The sequence below is a fragment of the Triplophysa dalaica genome, chromosome 25 (genome assembly GCF_015846415.1).
Source record: "Triplophysa dalaica isolate WHDGS20190420 chromosome 25, ASM1584641v1, whole genome shotgun sequence".
Taxonomy (NCBI): Eukaryota; Metazoa; Chordata; class Actinopteri; order Cypriniformes; family Nemacheilidae; genus Triplophysa; species Triplophysa dalaica.
In genome coordinates, this window is record NC_079566.1 from 817,885 (window position 1) to 843,229 (window position 25,345).

The window sequence follows — 25,345 nt, forward strand, 5'->3', positions numbered from 1 at the left end:
CTTTGCATAGCCCAAATGTATAAGGCTGGGACCAGACTCTCTCTCTCTTTATGGTGAAACATAGCTCTGAGATCAATTAGACCTGCTTTCACCAACCAGTCAGTGTTGTGTCACGGAGACTGAGAACGTCTGCCTCATGTGAGAGGGGTGTTTTGTTTTGGTGAGAAATGTGTTCGGCCCTCATGACCTGCCCACCCGTATATTGGTGTCCTTGTGAGCCCCAGGGCGGGGCAGACGTGAGTGGAAGCATAGCCTTGCTTCCTGTGCACACAGTTCCTGGATCTGTCAACAGGGCACACAGTGACCCAACGGCCTGAAACTTCTGCATTCTTCTTTGTAATCAGAGTCTGAAAATTATTTTGTTTAATTACTACATTTTTTTGTTTTCTGTTGGTTTTGCTATAATTTTGCTAGGGTGTTTTGGGTGGGCCTAGGAGGTTTTCCATTTGGATTTATATACATTTATTTTAAAATTACTGAAAGTAATAGCAATGGGGTAGGATCAATAGCAATAATGATATAAGCACTATTTGTTTTGTCTACTACCCCCTTCCTAACATTCTTAGTCATCCCCAGTTTAAATAAGAAAATACATGTTTAACTTAGATCAAGTAATGTTTTTTTTCTCTCTCTGAGGCTCTTCAACATGCTTTTATAACATCATAACCATTCTCTAGATGTCTATGACAAATGTCTAACAGCTTCTTCAATGGATGAGTTCTGGCAAGCCAGAAAAACAGTCCAGAACACTGTGTACTGGACAGATCAATTGGATGGTCTAATGCATTGGCAGAGTTAATGGCATCCCACAATGCAACAGCAGATTATGACAATATGCATAAAAAGAAACAAATGCTTAACTGTAACGCGTGAATCATCTCAGCAGCAAGTGATAAAAATGTTCTCGCTTAAGAGATGAAAAAACAACATTTTTAGTAGGTTCATGAATTACAACTTTACCGTCGTGCTTCCTTGACAAACGTGTTACCGTATATATAACGCATATATTATTTCAATTTTTTAAATAATTGTTTACGCATGCTTATAGTTTTTTAATGATATTTCAATTTTAAATATGACAATAAAACATCGAACATGGAATTCATTGGAACAGTAACTAAATGATTATTTATTAGTTTTGGGTAAAGAATTTAATTTCTGGAAAATTTAGTGTAGTTCCTCTATATATATATTTTAAAAAATTCCAACCTAACAGGAAAATTAATCAATTTAACAAGGTGGCAAATTTGCAATAATTATATAAATGTGTATAAAACCACTTTAAAAAGCACACAAAAAAAGAACTATCAGCAATAAAAAGAAAGAATGAAGCCCCAAACCTGATGTCACCTGGGCATAAAACAAACAAAAACATAAATTTGCCACCTCGTCAAATAGTTACGATTTAACATCAGGCTGAGTTAGGATACACATTAGGATAGTGGGGTAACAGCAGATTCAAAAATTTAAATTTCAAATTTTTATGTAAACTATCCCTTTACTTTGGAAATGTGCATATGATAATCACGAGGGAAAATGTATATTACATTACGCACTTTCTCACAAGAAGATGATATTATTCTTCACCATCATGGGTGATTTGATACCGTCCACCCCACTGGACAAAACAGCAGCCTGTGTTCCTTTAGAAACACTTCACAGAAGGAAGACAAACACAAAATCTTTCTGCAGGGTGGAATCAGCCTACAGCTTTTATTGCACATTCCTGTTTGGTTTTGCTCTCACCACATCCTGGCATGATGTTTATGCAGTGCAGAAAACACATTGTCCCGTAGTTTCACCTTTCACCCCGTGAAAGCCTGAGGACACTACATATACCAGACTCCTTTCCATTCAGGTACATATATTATATTTTTAATTTATTTTCTTTCTCTTTTATCATCAGTGACAACGCCTGCAACATGCTTCAAAATCGTCATTTTGGCAAACTACAAATAAATTAAAACACATTCATAAAATACAATTTGACATTTCAGGACAGTAATAAAGAAAATTCAGACGAACAGAAAGAAAACACAAAGAAGCATATTCTGCGCTTTTTAGTTACTTTCATTTTTTTTGGTGAAAAACCAAAGAAAAAGAAAACAAGTTAGCTAGCTAACAATCACAGACCACATGCAGATATAATACAACAGAATCATCTCACTCGTTTTGACGATTAACTCTGTTAGTTTGTTTCTGCGAACTACAGATCTAAACTATATCACAAAATGATGCTCCCTTAACCGCAAAACATCCAATTTCGAGATATTTTTGACTGGTTATAATAATAAGTTCTTGGTATAGTATCTCCTCTCGCTAAATAGGAAAACACAAAACCACTTTTCAATAATGTCCAAACAGACTCTGGGGAAGACCAAACGCTCTTCATTAGTGACACAAGATACCGTCTGCAACCAGACACCGAAGTTGCATGAAGCCACCACATCTAGCGCGTTGCATTTGCGGCAATAACACAAACACAATATTTTCTGGTTGGTGATGACCGGAATAAAACCAGACTGCCTTTTAAGCACAATTTCGGGATTTGACAACTTTATTATCATAAACACATATACAGCTAATAAGTCAGTCTAAATTCAGTTTTTACTATTTCCTGCTTTAGAACCCTCACAGATGCTATTTTATACTATTGTATACATGAGCATCTTCTTGTTTCATTATTCGAATTCCATATATTTATTAGCAGCGTCTTGTGACAAAGGTTGAAAAGATCGGAGTTGTCCTACAGCAAAAACAGCTACACAGAAAAGCACACAAGGAAATGGTGACAAGTACTTTAAGCTTTTGGCACGAGCTGTTTCATGTCTGGAGCTGACCTTCAAAATATCACACGTTACGGCATCAAACACATCTTACTTATTCAAGTTCAAGAAGAAAAATGAAATCGAATAATTATTTACTCGCCCTGATGTTGTTCCAAAAGGAGATGCTAACGCTAATATTTAGCTTGACATCCCCAACCCCATTTGCTTTCAATTTTCATATGTTTTCGTTTGTTACTTTTTTTTGTGTTCTATCGAAGACAGAAAATCATATGGAATTAGAACGCCATGAGGGTCGGTAAACAATAAGACGTTCTTCAGTTGTTTCAACTATTATGTTAAAACATGATCTTCCCTCTCGATCTATCCAATCATTTATATAGCATGGAAAGCACCATAGGTGGAGTCTAAAATCAACAGAGCTCCTATATCTCTACGGTCTCAAGATGCGCTGTTCCAGATTCACGCTGACATTTGAAGGAGAAGTCAATAAACATCAAGGCATCGGGGTGCGGCTCTCAGAACATCAATCATGTGACTAAACGGGCCGTCCTCATACCTCAAGGCTGCTGAACAAAGAACCCTCCTCGTTTCTCTCGCTATTTCTCTGTCTGTCTGTCTTCTGGCTTTTATTGACAGTGTCTGTACCAGGTACGCACTGACCCGCTCGAGAGTCCATTTTCTCAGAACGCAGTCGAGACGATCTCATCATGGTTTTGTCTGCCATTTTATGACCACTGTTTCCAGTGTTCTTTAAACGCACAATAGCACTCATGCAAAGTCGGAGCAAGGTTTGAAAAATCATCCCACAAATCGATTTTTGACCCGATATAGTATTGAAGTAAATCAACACATTTGAGTTTGTGTGGACGTTTGGTAGGTTCAGGCCCTCAGGCCATCCGCTGTGACATTCAGCCTGCCAAGTTACAGCAATGTCCTTATGCTGGCGCTTACAAAGAGCTCAGTCCGCTCATTTTCGGCTTTGTTTCGAGGTTTAGTGCCCCACGGGGACGAATAAAAGATTTCATATTAACCCCGTGTGCAAACATCGCCGTACATGTCACATGCTAACCGTGACTCTCTCGCCAGTACATGAATATCCCATTGGGACGTCGACATTCGCCATCTGGTATCTAAATCATCAGAACTAAGAGCTTTTGGTCTTCTCCCGAAAACAAAAAATAGAACGACCAACAGAGGCGGATCACTACCACATTTTTTTTATCTCGGACCTCTGCGTAAGCAACAACAGTAGTTTTTTCTCCATTGGAAATCGATGACCATCTACGCAACACAGTGATGTCTACATTTTGCCACGCGCATAGAGTAATAGAGAGAAAGAGAAGAGCACAGCTCTACATAAATTACAATCATCATGTTGCATCCAACCGTGAAAAACAACACAGCCAAAGAGGAGGAAACGAGAACAACGGAACCTTGAATGTACTTTAATGATCTGCCTATCTATTAAGTATTAACAGAGTCATTTGCATGTAAATGGGGGCAAGTCTGACGCTGTTCAGTGCGATGCATTGTCAGCTATTAAAGGAAAAAAAGATGGCCGGGACGGGGAAGAAGAAAGAGAAGGAAACATACAGACAGGTAGACAGTATGGTTGTGGAATTGGCGCACATTTCACTTTGCTTGGAGCGTCGTTCCAAATTCCTCAGCTGCGTGTAGCCGTAATGATGCCCGCTAATGAGTAATTGTGATGTCACAGCCAGCAATTGTGATGTCACAGCCAGTGTCCATGGCACCTTGATGAAGTGTGAAGAACGGCGACGGGACTGTGAATGTTCCGAGATGTGCGAGATATGACGCGGTAGCATTTGTTTTGTTCGCATGGTTAAGTTTGATGATGAAGAAAGAAGATAACCCAACTAAAAAAAGCCATGTCAGGATCGCCGGGGAAGGTGCTGACATCAGCCGTCAGACACGGGCGGGGAAACCCAGCCGTACTTCTCGTGGGTCTTCACAAGGCTCTTGAAGGTCGCCTCGGCTTCCTTGCGACTAAAGGCCTTCTTAGACTTGCCTGCTTTCCTGCAGATGCGGCCCTGCGGAGAAAACACAACGTTTGCATTTTGGCTTTAGCTTTGAAGACACCCCATAAAAATAAGTGAATTATTGAGTGAGAAAATATGAATAATGTCAGGTATAAACGTAAAACAAAGACGTTGCGTAACAAACATCCAATACAATAGACATGGATTTCACAGACAAGCAAGCTGAACATGTATATTAATGAGGTTATTGGAACATCTTTGAAAGGTATTCAGAGATGTGTTTGAGGCATTTAGCAACCAGTAAACAAGCACATCTACTGTATATAAGGCGTGGGACGATAACCGGTTTCAAGTTATGCCAAGGTTTTAAAAACTCACCTTTTTTAACCCACTATACCGTTCCCAGAGTCTGAGCTTTGTCTCATCAAAGATGAGTAAAAAATGTGAAGTGTAGGAATCCATCAGGTACTGTGCTATTCTTTGTTCATGCTTAATTTGCTGTTTGCTCATTTGAATTTCATTTATTCATATTTATATATCTAACCACTGATTTAACCTGACATACTGTACTGTTTACTACTATTTCAAATACTTTGTTTTGCTTAAAAATACAATATATTGTGTTAAAAAGCAGGTTTTTTTACCCAGGCATTTAAAATAGCAAATTTTTAAGCTGCAATCGCAATACCGCAATATTTCGCTCAAGGCTATCATACCTTCAAAAATTTATATAAGGCCATTCCTACCGTATATCATCTTGTTTTGGCCCCTCAATTTAGTGTTCAGTATCAATTTTGTCGGCCTTTAATGTCATACAAATGAAAATTGTGATTTGTTCGACATGTCAGATGAACGTTCTGTGTAAATGTGCAATTCTACAATAACGTTGTTGAATTGACCAGAACATATTTCTGCTGCCAGCAGTGTTATTATAGTTTTCAAAAAATGACTAGTTTTTATTTTTATGTAGTTTTGTAATTTGTCTTTTTATTTAGTTTAGTTTCAGTTCTTTTTAGTGGTGCAGAAATAGGTTTGATATAGCGTAATATCATGGTAAACATTTACATACACCTTGTCAAATCTGTAAATGTTCAAAATATAATTAAAAAAAAAGTTTGTTGACTTTTTGAGCATCACTGAACGTTTGTTTGTTTTGTCATTCTTGTGTACGAGTCTCACAATTCTTCTCATTGTGGCAAGATGGACAAGCTGTGTATATAACTGTACACCAGTACATCTAAAATGCAACAAACTTAGAGTTGAAATTAGTGATATTTTTTATAACCGTTTTAAACAAAACAAAACACAAATACATCATGCGAACTTCTTAAATGCACTTTCAAGTTGATTGGATTCTCAGCCTTTAGTAAATTCCCACAAATGCTACCATCGCTTCTGATCCCCATTTACTTATTGTTGTTTGAAGCAGAATCGTATAAAAAAATACCAAATTCGGGTCTGCCTCTTCCTACCTACTACCTTCGCCATCTCTGCCAGCGCCATTTCTTCGCTGCCGGGCCGGTCTGAAGTTAATAGTTCTAATAACACTGCCTGCCAGTCAAAAGTCTGTCACTGCAAGACTAAATATTAACAGATAAAAGAATAGCGTATTTGTGGTCAAATGGGAATAAAGACATTCCCCAAGTCTTTAGAGCAGTTCAACCTGAATGGTTCTCAGCTAATATACAATTAATGTTATCTTCTACAGAAAGACTTTAAAATGTCAGTCACTCCTATTCTTTACTTCTTAACTGCAGGGCAGTGCTTGTAAACTACTTAGAAGGAAATAACAGACACTTTTGATATGACATATGTTAGAAACAGAAGTTAAAATGCATTTAACATTCTGAAATAAGTGCTCAGTTTTGTCTACAGAAGGCATCTGTACAGCTTACTGTGAGGAAGCGTTTGAATCAAAGAACATCTAAAGATTTCATTTCTCTCAGTCTGTCTGATCTCTGATAAGTCGGAGAATTACAAATCAAGGCACGAAGTGTGTGGGAGTGTGACACTTGTATACCTGTTTTCCTCAGTTCTTTTCATATATATCATGTAACAGACATGCAGTACTTGTGAAAAACTGATTGTGGTGTGAATAAATGCTGGTAGGATGTACCAGTTTCAAAGGTTTCTCAATTTTCAATTTCAAAGCTGACTGCTCTGAGCTTTGAAGACACAAGAAGCTGTGCTTTATAAAACCTCAGGCTGAATTATTTAAACAAGCTTTAGCTGCACCGGGTTCATCCTTTTTACTGGTAAAACACATTCAGACAGAATAAAAGTGATGCAATGGTGCATTCACAGTAAAAAGATCTAGTTCTAATATATTATATTTTTCCACTGAGGTGATCATTATGAAGCATAACAAGGGATTTTCAAGGAACGTCTTTGTGAATGTATCAAGATTTGACAATGAATCTCCCTTTTGTGAGAAGAACCAATGATCATAAGACTCCTTCAAAGGTGAAGAAACAACCCTGCTTGGATAAAGTCAACATGAAATACATTTACATCTGTGATCTGAAGTATTTTTGAGCAAAACTGAAAATTAAGAGAGACAAAAACACAAAATGTATCAATCTGGATTATACTGCATTGGGAAAAGTGGGCGGTACTTTCCAAAATGTCAGATGAAAAGGAAAGTCATTTTAAGTCATTACATACATAATTAAAATGGCAAACACTGGAATAAGACCAGGATTACATACTTAGGATGTAAAAAGGATTTTATGTTGACGTACATTTGATCAGTATAAGGGTACAAGAATAAACATATATACTTAAATGTTGCACAGTGCACACAGAAATCTAGTGGCTCATACTTGTCCAGTGATGAATCAAGGTGTTAAGATAAGCCATGTCTCTGACTCACCAACCCCTAAAGCTTCATCTACGCTCTGCCAATGCTCTAAGGACAAGAGAAAGCACTTTTGGCCTAGCATGCTCAAAATGGCAGCCAACAACCAGGCAAGACCTAACAGGCGCCTTCACAATGGGAAAGAGGTTTCTAGCCTTAAGTTGGACAGTAGATGCAGTATGCCACTGTAGTGAATAGACAAACAAAAAATAACTATTTAATAAAACCAAAAAAGACCCTGAATATGGTCTTAGAACATATTTAATGCCATTGTACGTAATTTATCTAAAAATGAAATATATTCTTATAATTACTTGCCCTATTTTTTCATGAATCACAAAATACACTGCTCGTTGCAATTAAAGGCACAGTTCACCAATAAAATCATGTAACCAAACTGCTTTTGGCCACCATTGACTACCATTGTAGGAAAAATAACAATAGTGTTCATAAGTGCACTTTTTGCTTTCCTGAATTCTTCAAAATATCTTCTTTTGTGTTCAACAGAACAAATACATTTATAACGCAAATTTCCCTACTATGGTAGTCAATGGTGGACAATAACTGTTTCAAGTATTCTTTCAAATATCTTTCTCATCGGAGCCGATGGACAAGTGGTTAACGCTCCGACATATGACACTGGTGCGTCCCGAGTTCGAATCCCGGCTTGTGGTCCTTTCCCGGACCCCACCACCTCTTTCTCAGCCACTTCGCTTCCTGTCCTCTCTAAAATCACTGTCTGTCCAATAAACCCAAAAAATGCCCAAAAAATCAGAACAAAGATATGTATACAGATTTGGAACATTTCAAGGGTGAGTAAAAGAAGATTTTTAATAAAAGAGGATGATAAATGACATACATCAGGCATACGTATGCATTTGGCAGATGCATTTATCCAAAATGTAACATATTATCTGTGTTTGTTTTGCATGTGATTTGAACCCATTGCTGTTGCTTTACCAGTTGATCTACAGGAGCATAAGTAACACTGTAGAGCTCCAAAAGATCTAAACAAGTAGACCATATGACTCATATATCCCATATATCTTTAGCCAAAAAATTGATGATCATATTATGTCAAAGGCCCTTGCCATAGCGCTCAATGTAAATGATCCCTGATCATATTCTGTTTAGACTCTTGGTTCCTGGTTTTAAATTCTTATTTTTATTTACAATCTTTTTATCTATATTTCTATAAGGATTTCCGTGTTTTATTTTGTCTATTATTAGTATTCTGTACTTTAATATTACCTTTAATCTAATATGTTAATTACTTGCTTATTACTCAGAAAAGCTGTCCAGACCTATATTTCACTGCACTGTAAAAAGAATTGAGCCAACATAAAAAATTACACAACCTGATGCAGTTAAAATTTTTGTGTTGACTCAACGTATATTATTTAACTCTTCAAAGTAATGATACTTTGTTTAGCCAACTTAAATTAGTTTGTTTATGTAATTCTAATTGTATTATTTTTCTAATAAAGATATTATTGTCAGACCAATTACTGCTGTTCAGGCAATTCATACATTTCTGTTGTGTGGATGAAAAAATTTAAATTAGCTAAATTAAATATACCAAGTACTCTTTAAGTACTGTTAAATGTGAAAATAAACAAATTAATTTGGCTTTTACAACAAATTCTTAATGTTTTCTGCCTCAAACAGACCCAAACTGATCAAATAACTGTTTAAACCGTTTGTGTTGAGTGTTTATATACCGGCATTGCAGTTGTGTCATGCACTTACACAGGTCCATCATTCATTAAAAAAACCTCTAAACTCAACCGATAACAAACAGTAACAACGATATTTAAGCATAAATTAAGCCAGTAAGAACTAAATCACTTATCTTTAAAAGAAAAAACAAATTAGAAACACAGAATTGAACATGCTGCAATGCATCTTGGGAACTTTCAAACTCTTGCAGTATTGCTTGTTCAGAATACACTGCTTTGTAAGTTGGGCTTTCTGACGCATTTTGGCCAAAAGTCCAGTCCACAAAATAATCTTTGTTAGAAACATGTTTAGGATAATTTTGTTCAGTATATGCATAACAATCATTTGACTCCTGTAACTAAAAATTCTATGTTCAAGTTACTTATTTATCTTTGTAGGGATTTTTTAAAGTGTGTGAATTGCCTACGGTGTACAAAATAGACATGTGCATGATTATTCGTGTTTGCCACTAAATCCTGCTGAAACCAAGCTGGTTGCAGTAATGCGAGGTTTCGATTATTATATTGATGCGCAGCTTGTTCGTGAAGCACGTCTCTGGGTTCAGTAGGAAATGCTGCTCAATCTAAAAGCATTGCGAGTTGAGTCGCTTATAACGTGCATTTGAAAACCAACACCCGTCAAACATGATCATTATAAATATACTTTATAATCATGAAAATACCTGAGGAGGCTTGAGGAACAGTGATAAAAACATGCCTTTAGGCATATCCTAGAACTACGTGTGATATGGTCTTCTTCTGTAGTGCGTTTCTGCACGAGAGCACCCTCTGGCTTTCGGATGCAGCAGTATTTTATCGTACTTCTCTCACAAGTTTTGCATAAATCACATGACATATCATATTTTCCAACTTTCCAAAGTATAAATTTCAAAATGGATCAAGCAGGCTATTCTTCGCCACATTCGGAGTCATCACAGTTGTGTCATGTTACAGTCAAGGACCTTCCTTCTATTACACCGAGTGATGCAATTCGTGTTCTTGAGTATGATTTTAAAGGTTCTGAAGAAGAGAACACAAAAGTATCCCATAATGACATTCTATTTCTTAAGAAGTTGAAGGAAGGCATTCAAAGAAATGATAAGACCATTATAAAATGCCATCACCTTTTCTTTGACAACAGTTCTTTGAACGACCTGACGATTACAGTCCTGCTGTTGAGGACGCCCAAGGCAACTCGACAGCAGGAATGTCATCCGCAGATTGTCAAGAAGGAAACCGACTGTTGTCATAAAACACAGTGGGATGAATGAGTCTGATGTTTGTCTGAGAGTGGAGCAGTGGATTTAATATCCTTTCACTCCAATGACCCTGACACTTCCTGCCCAAGGGAACAGTGTTTTTGCTGCCGGAGCCTGTTGGGGATGAAGGCGATGATTTTCGCAGCAGACAAGTTCAAAGGCAGCAAAAAGACGCTGCTGACAGATAGAAAGGATACGAGAATGAGAGGGTAAAACGGCATCAGCATGGATTCAGAGGGGATGGATGAGCATGGATGGATCCCCACCTGTAAATCGCTTTGGATTAAATTCAAATGAGCAATGCAGGTGGAGTGCAGAAGGAGGCAGTCTGATTGGCTGCGATTATTGCAGCAATAACTTTAGTAAGAAATGTGTGCTGCGTAACCTGGGGAGGAAGAAGCTGTCCAGCATCCTAGAAGACGAAAGCAAATGGTACTGTTATGTGTGCAATCCCGAGCCATTGGTGGAACTGGTGTTGGCCTGCAACTTGGTTCTGGACAACATGGTAAAGGTTCAAAAACCAACCATCAGTTTGAGGAAAAGCTTTCCTGTGGCTCAGTGGTTAAAGCATGGCACTAGCAATGCCAAGGTCATGGGTTCGATTCCAGGGAATTGCACATAGTCAGAAACAAATGTTTAATACATTGTAAAAGTACAAATGTAAAAAGCAAAGGGTGATCACAGAGCGCCCTTTGTGATTAAGCCGGGAGGGTTTCTCTTTAAAGGCAATCGTTCAAATGCAGCAGGGGAGAAAGTGAAGGAGGAAGAAAGTAGAATTGGGCAGCTGAGGATGTTTCGTGCTGTCTTGGATGATCTACAAATAGCCAACATTGCATTACAGGATGCCCTGGACCATGAGCTGACCAGTGCCAAACATCACAGCCATGTTGCTATAGAACCTAATAAGCCAAAATGGAAGGCAAAATAGAGAAAGTCGATGGCGTCACAGAACTCTGCTCTCACTAAAGAGCTAGTGGTCAAACTCACTCGTGTACTGGTCTGCAAAGGAGCTATCACCTCCACCTCTCTTTCCATCACCTGATGACAGTACCAGAAGACAGAGAGCAGCATAACAGATGGAGAACTGGAGAAACGTGGGGCCAAGCTGGAGGACAATAGGGTGGAGATTGAGGTAATGATCGAGGAAGAAGAGGTGGAGACTTTCTGTGGTAATGATGCTGAAGAGGGCGACAATGAGGGTGACAATAAAGGCGACAGCGAAGGAGACAAGAATGACTCAAAAAAATAGTCATTAGCAGAGTACAATAAACGCATGAGATCCATTCACAGAGGTGGGCACACCACTGTGAGCCCAGCTGCTAAGGATGCTGGTCTAGCTGAAGATGTTTCTGATTCAGTTGAGGTGCCTCAAGTGCTTCGGTGATGAGGTAAACCGACAAGTCAGGAAGCAGGGGCTCTATGGGCTGGTGAAAACCACGCCTCCAGACTGAAGCTCTAGTAAGTGAAACCTAAAAGATAGATCATTGTCATCGTCTTCATTTTCCTCCGCATCTTTGAGGAGGGGCTCACAGGACCAGGGGTCAGCAGCCCGAATGAAAAGGGGAAGAGCTTGCAAAGTCGCCAGGATGATGGAACATGGTGGGAGTTCCTCATGCGAAGTAGGGGGCCAGGATTTGGAGAGCGGGCGAGGTACTGACTCGGATGATCAGAGGATCAAACTGCTTACAGAGGGCGTAATGTTGCATGGCTTTGGAAATTTTCAGCAGTCTTTCAATGATGAGATGAACATCCAGCCGGCTCCTTCATTGTCTGTGGACGATGATGATTTCGAAAATAGGTACGATTCTGTCTGCATTAGGGCCACACATACACCGTCCCAACACAGGTATTCTCCACCGGACTCCTCTGGCCTGCCAAATCCCACTGCAAGAGTTTTGACTCGAGCCTCATTAAAAAGCATGTCGCTTACATCAACGAGCTCCCCCGCCAGACAGGGCTTGTAACACAAAATGTGTTAACATCACTCCAAACAGTGACATTAAGCACAAATAAGATTTGATTCTGTTTATACACCTGGCAGTACAAATCACCATCTACTTCTGTTGTTTAGAAAAGAGCTCTACCTAGCATGTCAAACAGCATACGATAAAACATTCTCGTTTTGGGTGAACTATCCCTTTAGGAGCAGCCTCAGTTTTCTGCATCGGAAGCATTATCATATAAATGACATGCCACTGCAGACTACGCATGAGATAAACACTCTCGCCGACCCAGCATCCACTAAGTGAGCAAACACGGAATGTAGTTTCCGATGCCCCAGGACTGAGGTCGGTCGAGTGCCAGTGCTGATGCAAGACAGCAGGGACAGCGAGACAGAAATAACTCTCTCTTCCCTCAGGCTCCTATCGGTCAGACAGAGCTCTAATGGCCCAGAAGTAACAGCATGAGCCCAATCGAGAAGAGGCTCCACAATCTCCCCAAGAAAAGCCTGTGATTTTGGGATTAAAAGGAACCAATGGAGCCTTAATTAAGCTTTATTGTGTTTACCGTCTCTCCTGGAAATCGCTTCCATCACGCATGAGATCCCATACCAGGGCACTGGCGAGGAAGAGGGCAACCCATGGGGGGTCGCGTCAATGTGAATACAGGTTTTTTGCATCAGCGCTTCACCTGCAGCGTCCTAAAGGCATCGGCGGTGTTCAGTGCGCTATTTTGGTGTAGCGCTCATCGCTCAGCGGTACCCTTGTAAAGTGCCTGATGGGTAATCCTGTGAATGAAGATCAGTCAATGGCCAGGCTTGGCCTTGTTCATTCTGGGATAACCCGGGAGGAGATTACGTAACCTACATGTCCCAGATACGGTTAAACAGCATTACCCTCTGCATCATAGCACCACACAGATGCCTGTGTGTGATTTATTCTGGCATGCTTACGTAACATGACAAAGAGGACATCAACTTGAATGGAATCCAGAGCCAAATATTGAAGTTGATTTTAAAGGGACCCAAAAATAAAAAAACGTGTTAGACCTTTTTTTCTTCTGCAGAACACAATAGAAGATATTTTGATGAATGTTGGTAAACTCACAACGGTGGCACCAATTGACTTGCATCGGTTTTGTGTCCACACAATAGAATTGAATGGGTACCGCAAATGTTCAGTAACCAACATTTTTCTAAATATCATCTATTTTGTTCTGCGGGAGAAAGTAAGTCATACAGGTTTGAAATGACAGAGGGGTAAATGATGATAGAATTTTCATTTTGGGGTGAACTACCCTTTAAGGACCTTTGATTTCCAATCATTTGGATTATTTTATATTCAATAATATTCTGTGGTTGGTCAAACAATGTAGGATGAGATATATGTTTCTATTATGTTTTTGATTTACAGTAAACAAAGAAAAGATATACTGGCGAATGTTATTCAGTAACCAACAGAGCACAAATTAACAAAAACTTCAATTCATTTTTTAAATGACAGTCAGAGCAGTTTTAATGACGGAGAAATATTATTGACATTTAATGTATTACATCCAAGGACGATAAACCATAAATGCTCTGCGGTAAAAGATGAAACGTGGCCCGTCGTTTCTCTTTCTCACGCAATCACTGCATGTTAATTGGGGGTGTGATGTGTCAGCAGCTAAAATGGTAATTACCCTCGAGTGCTATGGGTCATCTGAGGAAAAATGGTTATCCAGTCACTGCCGCCTCAGGCTCATCATGAATTTACCATTTAAGAGCTTCTGACATGTCGAGGTAAGAGAAGCTGAACGGGCCCTTTCTCTATAATTTACAGCAGTGGGTTAATGGCTGGTTTCTACGTTGGATATGGATTTGCATCCATTTTCATGATCCACGCTGGTCACTGCAGTCATCGACAGAGCGGTACCATCTAATGACCAGTGTGATCTATCTATGTAGCCAATCTAATCACATTACAAGTTAAGACTGCATGCTTCCCTCAAGATAAATGGACTAAAATAGCGGCAGATTAAGGTTATTTGCCTTGAGACAATAGCAGAACCCCCTTGGTGCAAAAATGACATCTGATTAAGGTTCTTTATACTTGAAACAATAGAAGAACCCATCTGGTGCTAAAAATAGCAGACGATTGCGGTTCTTTGTCTTAAAACCACCGCAGCACTCATTTGGTACTAAAAATAGCATCAGACTAAGGTTTTCGGGCTTGAATCAATAGCAAGACGGCTTTGATGTGGGTTCCATAAAAAACTTATATTGAAAAACTCCAATCCCCAGGAAAATCCAATAATTCATTTAAGGTTTATCATGGTTCTAAATTGAACTATATTATAAGGAGTATTCATTTTGAATGTAGCATTTGCAATGCAATATTTAAAGGGACAGTTCATCCAAAACTAAAATTGCTCTCATCAATTCCTTAGCCTCAGATAGTTCCAAACATGTACAAATTTCTTTGTTCTACTGAACACAAAGAAAGATATTTTGAAGAATGGAAGTAACCAAACAGATTTCATGCCACATCGAATCCAATTGTATATATTTCCCTACTATGAAAGTAAATGGGGATGAGACCTGTAAAGTTACTTACATTCTTCCAAATATCATCCTTTGTGTTCTTCAAAACAAAGATATTTATACAGGTTTAGAACAACTCGAGGGTAAGGAAATGGTGACAGATTTTCATTTTTGGGTGAACTGTCCCATTAAATATCTGCATAGTATGCAATGTGACATAATGAAACAACCATTACACTTCCCTACAATGTCCACTGGAATTGCTAAGTAATAAGCAATATATTCCCTTATGAAATATACCATGGTTATATTATCATTGTAAAAGTTTAGTAACTATGTAACAGAAAACGTGGTTTCAAGTATAATCACGGTTCACTTTTGTAAAGGAAATCACACTGTCATTGCTATGCAATTACATTCACATGCAATATGCAACATGGACGCTGTTAGAATGCGTGGACTTGGTAGCCTATTAAATTGATGGTTTACACATACACCGAGCTGCCATGTATTGCATGGTTATTGATGGCAAAACATCACCTGTACACAGATGCAAAAAATGATGGATGGTGTCAAGAAAAACGATGGAGAAACCAACGCGCACGAGCCACTCTCACCTGTCCTTTGACCAGACTGGCAGCGAACTGCCTCATCACGGCCTCGACGGTGTAAGCGCTCGACCAGCCGCGGGGCGTTAATAACTCCATGCAGATCGCGCCGCCGTCCAGCACGTATCCGTTCTCCAGCCGCGGCGTCAGGACGCGCATGAACGGCGGAGAGAAAGGGAAATTGTCGGGGAAGGTGACATTCAGCAGTATGTACTCGGTGTTGGTCTCCTTCATGTCCTGCCACAGCGCCGAGTCCTTGTCCACCTGGTGCAGCTTGACGTTCCAGTCAAAGAGGTTATCGTCCGCCAGCTCCACCGTTATAAAGTTATCACCTAGCCGCCGGATCTCCTGCAGCTCCTTCATCAGCCTCCGCGTCCGCACCTGGGTGCAGTGCTGTCGGTTCGCCGCGAGCGGAGGCATCACGGATGCGCTCGTCGATTTGCTACCCCCCGTTTGCTGTTTCTCCTTCGCGTCCTTGCTCGGTTTGTCCTGTTTGGCGACCGCCTTGTCCTTACCGGACACGTCGAAGCGCTTGGCTTTGATTTCTGGCGTGCTGAGGATGTTGTTGGTCTCGTTGCTGGCGTTGCAGTGCTTCGTGTTGTTTTTCTGACTCCCTTTAGTCCCTTTCAGCGAGCCCTGGTGGTGATGCTTCGGGTCCTCCGTGTCGCGGTCGTGCAGGCGAATGAGGCCGATTTTGCGCAAAAGAGTCGCCATTGCGTTTTTCTGCACGAAATATTTACAGTTCTCCCGATCGAGATGCGCGTAATGGAGCTCGGAAGATATGACCGCACAGCAGCCCGTCCTCAATGCATCATTTCTCTGCACGACTGCGCTGAAACACAAGAGCGATACGGTTATTTATAACGCATTTTATATAGTGTACATAAATTCAACGCGCGTATTTAAAAGAAATGTCTGGATTGTCGATTTGAAATGGTCGACTCAATGCAAGACACTCACATATGCGACAGACAGACACCCATTCACAGTGTTTAACTCTTTTATCTCATCATTTGTAACACAAACTCATTTAGTTGTTTCTCCCGATTTTCTGGCTTACCCCGATTAATCGTCTGATTGCACCAAATCGTGAAAAACATCTGATGATTGCCACAGAAGTGCAAAGATGGTGTAATTACCCCAGTAACTCCAATAATTCCCTATGAAGCAAAGCCTTTGATGAAAACGCAGCTGATGCAATTGTAATGTTGCTCTAAATGAACGGGTCCGATAAACTGGCACGGAGTGTGCTCGCACACACACATACAAGAATAGCAGAAGCGGAGCGCCTTTGGTCGGCCGGCATCCGCTGTACCTGGACGGAATGAGTAATCAAGTGTCTTGCACGCGTTATTTTTTCTTCCCACCCGTATTTCGACAAGTCCCGCCCCAGAACTGGCCACTGTTTGCTGGGGTTCTACGGCTGTATGATTGACAACTCGTTTGTCCAATCACTGATCGGCTGCAAGCGCCTTACTAACCAATCCTGCCAAAGGAGGCGTGGCTTGTCGGGAGACGGGTGGGGGGATAAATAATGCGTCTTTGCGCTAATGTGCAGAGGAGGAATGGGGGTCGGACTTCAGACGCATCAGCTGTGTTATGCCAATGAGTTAATAAACCCCGTTTTAGTCAGACCCTGTATTAAAAATGGTTTAGCAGCAGACGGTTACATTTATATTTATAAAAGCGTTTTGGTCTGTATAAACGAACCATACATGTGTGTAGTAATGACCAATCATTTTATATTTTTGTTATATATAATACGTGTGTCGCATTATTAGCGGAATGAAGTCGAATCAAATGTTTTTAGAGTAAACGCTGTGGATCTTCCAATATTTTCGGAACGTTGTCCAACAGAGTCATTGCAGCAATCGGAAACGCTTTGCAGCACAATGAAGTAGTCTGTTACCAAGGCAACGGTGCATTCACTGACGCTATTGGTTAGAAGGCTGCCGTAAAGCAGGACGCTGTCATGGGAGCTACGTAACATGAACAGATGCCCGTCTTTTGTTAATACTTTTATAATTTCATCCCGATTTACTTCACCACATACTTAACTCTATGTAAACACAGGCCAAAATGGCGGAGAAGTTTGATAATCTAGAGGAACACCTCGAGAAATTCATCGAGAACATTCGTCAACTCGGGATTATCGTTAGCGATTTTCAACCCAGTAGTCAAACCGGACTGAATCAGAAATTGTGAGTTATCTTTTAACCTCAGCAGAATTACGAAATATAATGATCGCTACAAAAAATAGCTAAACTATTATGATGTCTGTGAGTTTCCCTGACGCTGCAGTGGTTGTTGTTTAGCTCACTAACAGTGTGGTTGACCATATAGGTTTGTGATTGAAAATCTGGTTATTCATCTTTGCAGGAACTTTATGATTACTGGACTACAAGACATTGAGAAATGCCGACAACAGCTTCATGATATCAATGTACCTTTGGAGGTGTTTGAGTAAGTCATTTGTAATAATTAACACTAACAAAATCGTTCCTGTCTTTTAACAGTAATGTTTATATTACAATGTATTATTTGAACATTATTTATAAATGTTCTTTAGTTCCATACTACTTTACGTTTTTTTTTGTCAACTACCTATGGGTTCAGTAACTATTTAATTCACAATCTTGTTATTATTAGGAACGATTAGATATCACAGATTTGCATAATTATGAACTATCACTATTGATTTTTCAACTATGCCCACAGATACATCGATCAGGGCCGTAACCCTCAACTCTATACCAAGGAGTGTTTGGAGAGAGCGTTGGCTAAAAATGAACAGGTCAAAGGAAAGATTGACACCTTGACAGTGAGTATTGGTCTAACAACCGATTAGTTCTCTTTATTTTTGAATAAAGCTAGGTGCTAGAGTGCATTGGTGCATGGGGTTAAGGAGTAATACTGATATATTAAATATTTTATTGTTTCACATTTACAAACGTCATTTCTCCATTTAAGATGAATAGCTTTGATATGGGTGTAACCACTGTAGTACAAATAAATGGGCAGTTGTAGGCGTTTGAATTTGCTGGAAAACTGTGATTATATGTATATTAAACAAATGATTGCCTATTCAAGTTTACCTTACTCTTACATACTAGCACATCTTTAATCTTATGTACTATATTGATAGTAATACCTTTATTTTATGGTAATGCTAGTCTCATGTAACTATCATTTTAGATAGAGTAATAAAACTTTAGCTTAAACTGCCAACTGCGTATTATAAATGTACATAGATCAAGCTTTATATCAGATGCTAGCAACTAGACTGTGTGCAGTGGGAGTAATGTAAAAAAGACACACCCTCATACTGTGTTCTGTGGTTTCTTTTGTATTTTCAGAAATTTAAAAGCCTCCTTATCTCTGAGCTGGGGAAGGTTTTCCCCGAAGAGATGGGTAAATATAAGGCTATTCATGGCGACGACCCTCCTTCATGAAACGTTTACCAGTGCCATACAACTTCAAATACAAGATGTACATATGTTGATATTAATATAACATGTTTTTTAAGATCGAAATCATCAGTCAAATATGCAAATTTATACAGCTTTTCCATCTTTCTATTTGCCTTTGTATTTCACAAGACAATGGTTGGAGAACTGAGGGATATTTTGGAGCATTCTACAGTCAAATGCCTTTTTTGTCATGCTTTGTAATTTTCGCAGCATATTTTTATTTTACGTTGAATAAAATGATTATTTTGTAATCATAACAAGTCTTTTGTTTATTTGAACAAGTTTATCTCTGATGTAAGACAAATGTCTCTACACCTCCTTTTGGTTATATGAGAGCAAGTTCATTAAGTTACTTCTATGTTACGCGCCGCTGTCTGGTGTCGTGGTGATGGAATTGATTCGTAAGTTTTCTCTTTTGGCCACATGGCATCAGTGCCTAAGAGTCTGGAGGATAACTGCGAACCGAATCCTTTAGATGACATCCCAAGGGCAGCTTTTTCCTGTGATGACATGCAGGTGTCTCGTGACGATAATGATTCAGATTAAAGTTCTTTATTAATTCATGTGTTATTGCAGTCAGAACATGAATGGCTGTCTTTCAGCAATGAATGATTTGTTATTAGCAAGGTAAAGCTTCAAATATTTGTCTTCCTGAAATGACCTTTGTCCAAGTGGTGGGGGCTTTAACTTCAAACTTTGACCATCTGCTGTATGGTTAGTCACTGAATTGAGCGCTCTTATGAGACAATTACGTATACACGTATATTATTAACACTCAACGGAAACATTGTTCGTGAAATCCACAATGTATTGAAATACTTGATCTTCCCATTCTTCTAACAGTTCTGTTTGTTTTCTACACTCATAAAAATAAAGGTGCTTAAATGTTTCTTCACAACGATCCCATAAAGAGAAAAAAATTTGTTTCACAAAGAACCATTCAGTCTAAGGTTCTTTAAGGAACCATCTCTGTTTTACCTTTTTAAAATATGTAGAAACTTTCTAGAAGAACTTCTTTATAGAAACATTTAGACAAAAAAGGTATTCTGTGGCATCGTGAAGCACCTTTATTTTTCAGAGCATATGCTGCCTACCTTCTAAGAGAAGATGTAGTAGCACTTGTAAAGAAAGCTCCTTTTCAGATACTGGGGATGTCGAAGAGGTGGCGTGCATGTTCTCACACGTAGTGGGAAGCAGTCAGGCTTTGTTCACTGCCTTGACATTTTTGTAACTGAATAGCGAGGATCTTGTGACTCACATGAAGTGAATAATTTGTTAATCTATAGTATGACCTTCATTTCAACAAACACCTCTTCCACCTCCACTTGCTTGCAAGTGATGACGCATGCCTAAACAACCACAACCTTCAAGAATTTTGTATCACTCAATTTCTTGTATCATTACAATACAAATATTAGTGCACATATTCATATTAACGTAGGATTTCGAAACCAATTAGTAGTGTTACGAGTCGACAGATGCTAGGTGTTGTTAATAGTTACTAGGTTGTTTCTTATTGGCAAAAAATAGACCATAAGTCTTTGATCATGATCATGGTATTCTTAGAGGGATAGTTCACACAAAAATGGAAAATTCATTATTTATTCACCGTGAAATTGTTCCAGACCTGTACACATTTCTTTGTTCTCCTAAACACAAAGGAAGATATTTGGTAGAGTTAGATACAGATCTCATCCCCCATTGACTCCCATACACTGTAAAAAAATCAGATCAGCATTATTAAGTTGATCAAATCAGCTTTATGAGACAATTGAACTTAATTATATTGTACTGACTTAAAATATCTAATTGTAACCAAGCGGCAAACTTACGATCTCTCGTGAAGCCAACTCGGAAGTGATGTAAACAGCAATTCGTCGACTGGCTGCTAGAGACCGGATCCAAAGAGAGTAGAATCTCATTGAGCCCTATGTAAAAATGCCCAACTTTACAGCAGAAAAAAACATGTTTACAGCCAGGTACAAACAAATATTTTTGTCTATCTAATTTTGCCCTTCATGACAACTGAGAGGAGGGTGAATGTTTTGTAACTCACCCTTATATTAGGCCTTATAATTCTGAAAATTAGGTGAGTGGGCACTTGAGTGACAAGTGGTTTCAGCAAACCAGGCGCCTCAGCTCCAACCACGTCCTTCCTCGTTGCCATTTTCGTTTATCCGCGAGAGATGCACTCCTAAGTAGCGACAGCCGGCTCCGCCCACTTTAAGCTTCAAAACAGCTCCTCAGAAATCTACCGGTGACGTCACGGACATTACGTCCATATTTTATACAGTCTATGGTTATAACATACATTAACATATAATTGAAGTTTTAATTGACTCATAAAGCTAATTTGATTTAACTTAAAAATGAGGTGAACCTGGTTAACCATTTTTTTTTTTTTTACAGCATTTATTTTTCCTATCCAGGCAGTAAATGGGGGCTGAGATCTGTTTGTTACTGACATTCTTCCAAATATATTCCCTTGTGCTCTGCAGCACAAAGAAATGTATACAGATTTGGAACAATCTGAGGGTGGGTAAATGATGAACTGCCCTTTGAAATTGTGTAACTTTTTGAGGGGTATAGGATGATACAACAATCCTAGAAATTTAAAGGGATAGTTAAATCAAAAATGAAAATTCTGGCATCATTTACTGACCATTATATCTTTTAAAACCGGTATATGACACAACAGAGGATAATTTGAGAAATGTCTCAGTTGTTTTGTGTCCATACAATGAAAGTCAATAGGGATCAGAACTTTCGTTTTTGGGTGAAGTATACCTTTAAGATCTGGTTATGTCTCTAGTGTCTTGTCCAAACTGTTATACTATCTAGTCACAGTATGGTTGTCTCGGCTAACACCACCAATACTGTTCTATTGGATTCTTTCCCATGTAACATCAGAAAGCATAGTCACTTTGTTTGCATACTAATTCACCAGATTTATTCCCCCAACAAATTGGCTTGTATTAGATCTATACACAAACCAAAAATGTCCCTTTGATCCTTATTTTACATCCGAGGTCTACACAATCAGGCCCGTGCACGTCCTTCTTTTGGTTCGTGGGCATCCTCATGCTACCTTTGATAATATTCTCGGAATTGTTTATGCTAATGAAAGGCGCTTCATACAGACTGCGATTGCATTTGCGCATGCAATCCAAAAAAGAGCGCCGGACAGTCTGATCATTTTTTTCCTCTTGATTGAACACTTTCCACATAAGGGAGAGCTCTGGCTCTATTTCAGGGACAATCACCCCCTCTGTGAAGGTCATGAGGAAGTCAAACCCTTCAGCCTTCTGTTGCAACAGTCACCATGGTGACGTACCCCGCCTTCCGAAGGCGAAGACAAAAGCCACCGTATAGGGGGTGGAGAAAGACGGGCATGTGTCGGAAAAGAACTGATGCATATTTAACAGACAGACACATACGCACACACATATGTTCTAAGCAAACTGCTCATCCTCGCATGTGTGTGAGATTGTCATTTATATTTTCGCCCTTTAGGGCCAAAGGTTGCAATAGCTTTGAATTTGCTGAAATGGATCGGGTTTGGCATACGTTTGCATGCATGCTATTATGCTATGCTAATATCCGGGCAGCTGGTTTTCCACAGAGATGCATAAATTGTGCCAGCAAACACTTTTAACCCATTTTTTTATCATCATTGGTTTATATGCCATACTGAGAAGAAACGATGCCCGTTTCTTCTCATCTATGCATTATGGTCAGTATGCGAGCTCATGTTTGCAGTGGGCTGCGTTTCTATGCCCAGGTTTTGCGTGGCTTGGATTCATTCAGATGTAGAAAGTATAGCTTTGAGGGTTGCTCAGAGAAAGGGCAATGTTGTAGATCCCTCTGGTCTCCATGGAGATGGACGTCTTGCTCTTTCAATCCTTCTCTCATTAAAACGTAGCAAGTCACAAAACATGGCTGGTCATATGATCTTGAATCACGACTTTCTCCAGGCAAATAAACAACCGATGATGCATGGATGAACAATAGATCCAAACATGTTGGTGCAAGAGATCAGTCCATTCCCAAAATTTCTAAAAAATTGCCATCATTTACCCACACTTGACCAAATCTTTATTCGGTGGAATACACAGAATATTTAAAGAATCCTCATGCAGCTCTTTTCCATACAAGCTCTAAAAAAGCCAATCAAATACCAAGGTTTATAAGGTTTTCTGAAGTTAAACAATTGGTTTATGAGAGAAACAGAACTTTAGATGGGTTTCACTCATAATCTTCCCCTTATTAAAGGAACAGAGTAAATGATGACAGAATTCATTTTTGGGTGAACCTTTCATTTAAAGCATCAGTGTTCAGTTTTATAAAATGTTTCACAAAGTTTAATTGAGTGTGCATTACTTAGGGATTGACAGCATCTGCATTTAGAAAGTAAATTTCAAAATCATAACTATTCCTTTAAGACGGAGAAAACAAAATGATGTTTGTTTTTAGAAACCGTTATGTTTTTCCAGTAGAAGAGATTTTCATATGCTTATCCCGCAGCATTCATTTGAATATCACAGGCCTGTTGGGAATCAAACCTAATTTCTTCCCTTCCTTTCTGCCTATCTCCCCTCAGCCCCAGGGCCTCTTATTTAATATACAATCAGCATGATTTTCTGACAAGCATCTAGCGCACTGCACCGGGCCGGAGCACAGAGGCTTACGGTGCTCTTTGAGTTCCCACAGGCTTAATTAGTCCTGTGTGTTGACAGCCTTCAGCTTTAAACCATTTTCCTCCTGTAAGAGTAATGATGATGTTGTGTTGGATGGTGCACTGATGTAAACTGTATCAGTGCCCGTTCACACAGGTACGAGGTTGAGTGATGTTGGCAGCTGGGTCATTAGGCACGGTCCGTTGTTATTGCATTGGGTATCGTCTTTGGTTCTGTTGGGGTTCACGTGTTGTTCTTACACCTCCCGACACGATCTGTGTGTGCGAGTGCGATCTCATTTACACAAAGCCTATTTTGCCCACTTTGTCCTGGCTTGTTCTGTTCCGATGATTCAACGATTCATTAGAGATAATGAAGTTTTGAAAAGAGCATGAGGTCAAGCAAATATTGTTAATTTGTCAGTACTTAAAGGAATAGTTCACCCAAAAATAAAAATGATGTCATCATTTATTGACCCTCATGTCATTTCAAACCTGTACGACTTTCTCTTTTCAGAGAACACAACAGAATATATTCTGAATGTTGTTAGAATCTTGTTAACTGGCCCCCATTCATAAGGGGTCAAGCCACGAAGTGGCATAGACACCTATTGGTTCCGTTAGTGTTCATATTATTCTGCTTCTGCCATGGAAGTCTATGAGAGCCCATAGAACTGTACATGGGAAGGTTGTGAAATTTGGCACACACATAGAATATAGTCTGATCTGTTACCATTGCAAATATGGAGTCACTAAACCCAAACTCCATAGCTCCACCAACAGTCCAAACATCCACATCCATTTTTGACTGTAACTTTTGAACCGTACACTCCAGAAACAAAAGTATTTTTTTAACCCAAAATAAATTAACCCAAATTTTCCCAGCATTTTGAATTTTCGAACTCCTCCTAGACGGTTTGCACAATTTGCACAAAATTTGGTATGCAGGATCTAGAGACACTGCAGACAAAGAGTTATTCGAATATTTTTGATAAGCACGCCAAAATGGATTTGATGTTGTATCTTCGCCAAGCTTTTGTGTATCGACACAAAACTTGGTACAGGTCATCGCAGTCATGACCTGAGGTAACATATACTGTTTCGGCACAGCACCACCTACTGGTCCAGAGATATGAAAAAGGCTATTTTTGCTTATCATTTTTGAAAACATAATTTTGTCATAAAATGCTGTGTTTTACGTGCCCAATAATTTATTGCTATAAAACTTGGCATGGTTCATCAAGGTCAAGTTCTGAGATGACTTGTAAAGTTATAGACCAGCGTCCCCTAGTGGTCAAGAGATATAATGATTTTTTTAAATGCTAATGACATATAAAAAATAAATGCAATGGTATTAAATTCACATAAGTAAATTTCTTGGCTCAAACTGAGTTGTTTGATATCAGAGTAGACAAATTCAAAGACGAGCAAGCCGTTTGGGCCGTGGTTGGGTTTGACCCCGTTATTGCTGCTTGCAGCTATATTTTGCATTGGATTTGTGTCAATA

At 39.3% G+C, this 25,345-nt stretch overlaps 2 protein-coding genes and 1 pseudogene across 5 annotated transcripts; 2 read left to right on the plus strand and 1 right to left on the minus strand.

The window, feature by feature from the left end:
• Positions 1–1,681: 1,681 nt before the first annotated feature.
• On the minus strand, positions 1,682–17,175 carry ube2ql1 (ubiquitin-conjugating enzyme E2Q family-like 1). 4 transcript variants are annotated; one of them, XM_056741602.1, is made up of 3 exons: positions 16,833–17,175; positions 15,703–16,520; positions 1,682–4,840 (listed from the first exon to the last, which is right to left on the minus strand). In XM_056741602.1, exons 2-3 carry the CDS (start codon positions 16,405–16,407, stop codon positions 4,709–4,711), a joined length of 837 nt encoding a protein of 278 aa, XP_056597580.1. In that variant the 5' UTR covers positions 16,408–16,520; positions 16,833–17,175; the 3' UTR covers positions 1,682–4,708. The 4 variants fall into 4 exon arrangements, with proteins under 4 accessions (XP_056597580.1, XP_056597579.1, XP_056597576.1 ...); XM_056741601.1 differs by having other exon boundaries at positions 15,703–16,525; XM_056741598.1 differs by having other exon boundaries at positions 16,754–17,175.
• LOC130415725 (transcriptional regulator ATRX-like) lies at positions 11,507–13,116 on the plus strand (annotated as a pseudogene).
• A 453-nt stretch (positions 17,176–17,628) lies between the features above and the next one.
• Positions 17,629–19,417, plus strand: med10 (mediator complex subunit 10). Its single transcript, XM_056741603.1, has 4 exons — positions 17,629–17,894; positions 18,073–18,156; positions 18,412–18,514; positions 19,050–19,417. Exons 1-4 carry the CDS (start codon positions 17,773–17,775, stop codon positions 19,143–19,145), a joined length of 405 nt encoding a protein of 134 aa, XP_056597581.1. The 5' UTR covers positions 17,629–17,772; the 3' UTR covers positions 19,146–19,417.
• The last annotated feature ends 5,928 nt before the right edge of the window (positions 19,418–25,345 follow it).

What these genes read in the sequence shown, in the direction of transcription:
- ube2ql1 (XM_056741598.1), bottom strand. Translation starts at nt 16,793, where the DNA reads ATGTTTTTCACGATTTGGTGCAATCAGACGATTAATCGGG. An exon ending in CAATCAGACGATTAATCGGG is followed by an intron (nt 16,521 to 16,753) that starts GTAAGCCAGAAA and finishes GTTTCAGCGCAG; the next exon opens with TCGTGCAGAGAAATGATGCA. An exon ending in CCAGTCTGGTCAAAGGACAG is followed by an intron (nt 4,841 to 15,702) that starts GTGAGAGTGGCT and finishes TTTTCTCCGCAG; the next exon opens with GGCCGCATCTGCAGGAAAGC.
- med10 (XM_056741603.1), top strand. Translation starts at nt 17,773, where the DNA reads ATGGCGGAGAAGTTTGATAATCTAGAGGAACACCTCGAGAAATTCATC. An exon ending in GTACCTTTGGAGGTGTTTGA is followed by an intron (nt 18,157 to 18,411) that starts GTAAGTCATTTG and finishes CTATGCCCACAG; the next exon opens with ATACATCGATCAGGGCCGTA. An exon ending in GAAAGATTGACACCTTGACA is followed by an intron (nt 18,515 to 19,049) that starts GTGAGTATTGGT and finishes TTGTATTTTCAG; the next exon opens with AAATTTAAAAGCCTCCTTAT.